The sequence below is a fragment of the Aphelocoma coerulescens genome, unplaced genomic scaffold (genome assembly GCF_041296385.1).
Source record: "Aphelocoma coerulescens isolate FSJ_1873_10779 unplaced genomic scaffold, UR_Acoe_1.0 HiC_scaffold_60, whole genome shotgun sequence".
Lineage (NCBI taxonomy): Eukaryota > Metazoa > Chordata > Aves > Passeriformes > Corvidae > Aphelocoma > Aphelocoma coerulescens.
The window spans coordinates 1,290,146-1,293,772 of NW_027183949.1; the positions used below are offsets into that span (position 1 = coordinate 1,290,146).

Below are 3,627 nucleotides of genomic sequence, written 5' to 3' on the forward strand. Positions count from 1 at the left end.
AGTACATTCTCTGAGTATCCCTGGTGTAGAACATGAGGACATGCTCAGGGCTTAGGCTCAGTCCAGTAATATTTCCAAGACAAGCCTTTCTATAAAGATGAAATTTCCTGAGAGTGTTTTCCGTTTCCTACTCTTGCGGAATGGGAGGGGGGGAAGTGATAAAGGAATTCTTCATTTTTAAGAGTCCCTAAGGCATGGGAAGTGTAACTTGAGTGCTCTGCAGGAGTTTCCTAAAGTGCTTTCAAGGCACTCCTCTGCCCACGGAGAGCACCGGCATCACCTTTGCTGGACCCGCCAGGCTTAGTCTGACCTGTCCTTTCTCCCACCTGCAAACAGAACCTGTCCCCAGCCAGTGCCCTGCAAACAGGCAGGTTTCTGTAGGGCCAAGGAGAGTGCACAGAGATATGGGGTCTGTGAGTGCTGGCAGGAAGAGATCAGGCACAGGGAAACATCTCCAGGAGGAAGATCTTCAGCAAGCAGAGAGAAGATCAGGCAATGAGAGAAAACAAAAGGCAGAAATGTTGTGGCACGGAGAGCTTAGAGACCTCCACAGGATGCCCTCGAGTGCAGCCCCTCCCTCTGAACAAGCCCCCTCCCCTCCTCTCTCCCTCAGCCAAGCCTCTGCCCTCAGGGCCGGGGCTCCAAGGCGTGAAGCCCCTCCTGTGCAGGCAGAGCTGCAGCAGAGCTGTGGGGCAGCTCTGCGGTCCCGGGCCCAGTTCCCTCTGCAGAGCACAGGGCCGGGAGCATCTGCCTGGCACTGGGGGGCTCTGGGAGGGGGCACAGCTGGCTCAGCTGGCTCAGGGTGACGCTGGCCCCAGTGCCCGGCTGTGGGCAATGCAGCCAGGGAAGGAGCTCCATCTCCCTACATCCAATGCCATCATTAGGACACTTGGCTTTCTTCTTGAGGATTCCCCCTAAGCTCGGAGCTTCCCTCCAGGACGCAAACAGGTCGTGTAGCATCTTTGTGTTACCTGAAAGCCCCACAGTGAGACACAGAAGTTTGATGATGGACAAAGTGCTGTTGGGTTGGTGCAATGAGCCATGTGTGTATTTGGCTACCAATGTGGGGCTGAGACCTAGAGAAGGGGATGGACATTTGATGGGCTGTGGTGGATCGATCTGCTCTCAGCAGTGTTGGGATGGTTTCTAAGGGAAATATGGGAGGGTGATTATCCTCTGTCTGACAAGGGTGAAAGCCCAGAGGATCTTGGAACAGGACAGAGTGACAGAGCACCTCCCCTCACTCTCCACTCACCGCCTTGCCTCACAGAACTCGCTCTATTCTCCCCGAGGGCAGCAGCAATGCTGAGTGTTTCTGACATCCAAAACCAGTCAGCCGGGGAGATGAAGAGGAGCTGTAAAAACCTCTAGAACACTTTAACAGCTTTTGCCATTCCTGTTCTTGGGCCCTGGGAGTGCCCTTGTGTTAGCTGGGGTTTCAAAGTGTAACACCAGGACAGGTGGCTGTCCCCCTCCCACTTCTGCACAGCAAGGCTGAATTATAAAACCCCCCGGAGCAATTGCCCTGAAACTCATGTCGCACGCAGCCAGCACCAAGCAGGGCTGCGGCTGGAGCTGAAGGAAGATCTGCTAGAAAAACAGAAGGGTGTTGTCGGTGATGGAACACGGACTTCGCCGGCCGCATGCAAAGCCAAATTTCCTCGCACGAGTCACATCTTTATATACTGTTCCAAACCCACAGTTCAGCAGCTACAAACTTCAGCTTCTAAGGTTATATGTTTTACATCTCCAAGGGCTACAGATTACCATCTCCTCGCCCAATCTCCCGTTAACTATCCTACTCTTTGTCTCGCCTCTTGCTCTTTGTCTCGCCTCCTGCCAGACGCGGCCCCGGCCCGCCCCGTCTCTCGTCTCTCGCAAGGCCCCAGGCCAGCCAAAGCCGTTCTCCGTGGCGACACTCTGAATCCCCATAAGGTGTCAGTGTGTGACAGGAGAAGCATTTGTGGGACATGGCTTTGATTTGGCTGAGAGCCGTTTCCCTTAAGCTGTCACTGACTTTTCTCCATGAACAGGTCCCCATGTCCACACACAGCCAATGTCCAACAGCAGCTCCATCAGCCCCTTTCTCCTGCTGCCATTGGCAGACACGCGGCAGCTGCAGCTCCTGCACTTCAGTCTCTTCCTGGGCATCTCCCTGGCTGCCCTCCTGGGCAGCGGCCTCATCATCAGCGCCGGAGCCTGCGGCCAGCACCTGCACACGCCCATGTTCTTCTTCCTGCTGACCCTTGCCCTCACCGACCTGGGCTCCATCTGCACCACTGTCCCCAAAGCCATGCACAATTCCATTTTGGGACACCACAACCACCTCCTACGCAGGAGGTGCTGCACAGCCCCTTTCTCTTTCCCTTTCTCCTTCTCTCTTTCTCCTTCTCTTTCTCTTTCTCCTTCTCTTTCTCTTTCTCTCTTTCTCTCTTTCTCTCTTTCTCTCTTCCTCTTCCTCTTCCTCTTCCTCTTCCTCTTCCTCTTCCTCTTCCTCTTCCTCTTCCTCTTCCTCTTCCTCTTCCTCTTCTCTCTTTCTCTCTTTCTCTCTTTCTCTCTTTTTCTCTCTTTCTCTTTCTCTCTCTCTTCCTCTTTTTCATTTCAGCAGAGTTTTCCCTCCTCGCCGCCGTCGAGTGCTACGACCGCTACGTGTCCCTCTGCAAACCCCTGCACTACGGGACCCTCCTGGGCAGCAGAGCTTGTGCTCACATGGCAGCAGCTGCCTGGGCCAGTGGCTTTCTCAATGCTCTGCTGCACACTGCCAATACATTTTCCCTGCCCCTGTGCCAGGGCAGTGCCCTGGGCCAGTTCTTGGGTGAAATCCCACAGTTCCTCAAGCTCTCCTGCTCACACTGCCACCTCAGGGAACTCGGGCTTGTTGTGTTTTCCATCTGTTTAACTTTTGGTTCATTTGTGTTCCTTCTTTTCTCCTATGTGCAGATCTTCAGGGCTGTGCTGAGGATCCCCTCTGAGCAGGGATGGCACAAAGCCTTTTGCACGTGCCTCCCTCACCTGGCCATGGTCTCCCTGTTCCTCAGCACTGGCTTTGTTGCCTGCTTGAAGCCCCCCTCCAGGTCCTCCCCATCCGTGGACCTGGCACTGCCAGTTCTGTACTCGGTGCTGCCTCCAGCCCTGAAGTCCCTCATCTACAGCCTGAGGAACCAGGAGCTCAAGGATGCCCTGAGGAAAATGATGACTGGATGCTTTCCAGAAGCAAAAACCTGCCTGTTTTCAGCTCCATAGGCTAAAGTGTAATCATTAGAGGCCCAGCCTGCCTTCTCAGGTTGTTTTGGTGGTGGTGCTTTGGGGGCTTTTTTTCTTTTCCTATGTTAATGTTGTACCCAAAAGATTTTGTTATGCATCTTATTCCCTGTTTACAGGCTGAATGGGACTGTTGACAGGGACTGTGTCAATGAGGAGTCTGCTCTGTGTGTATTCACATGAAAGAAAGGACCCATCAGCAAGGTCTTTGTTCAAGATCCTTTGGTTGAGTCCATCCCTGAAGCTGGAGGGCAGGGCCAGTTTTGCAGGCGTGGGGCAGGGAAGAGTCCCAGCAGAGCAGCACAGCCAGGGAGCAGCAGAGCTTGGTCTTTTCAGAGCTCCTCTCTTATTACTTCCACTCTCTCC

At 53.9% G+C, this 3,627-nt stretch overlaps 1 protein-coding gene across 1 annotated transcript; it reads left to right on the forward strand.

Moving 5' to 3' along the window:
* Positions 1-2,667: 2,667 nt before the first annotated feature.
* On the forward strand, positions 2,668-3,243 carry LOC138101986 (olfactory receptor 14J1-like; the record flags this gene model as incomplete). The annotated part of the gene is made up of 1 exon (XM_068999731.1): positions 2,668-3,243. A coding segment is annotated over one exon (576 nt), but the record flags the coding sequence as incomplete, so codon positions are not given.
* Positions 3,244-3,627: the final 384 nt, after the last annotated feature.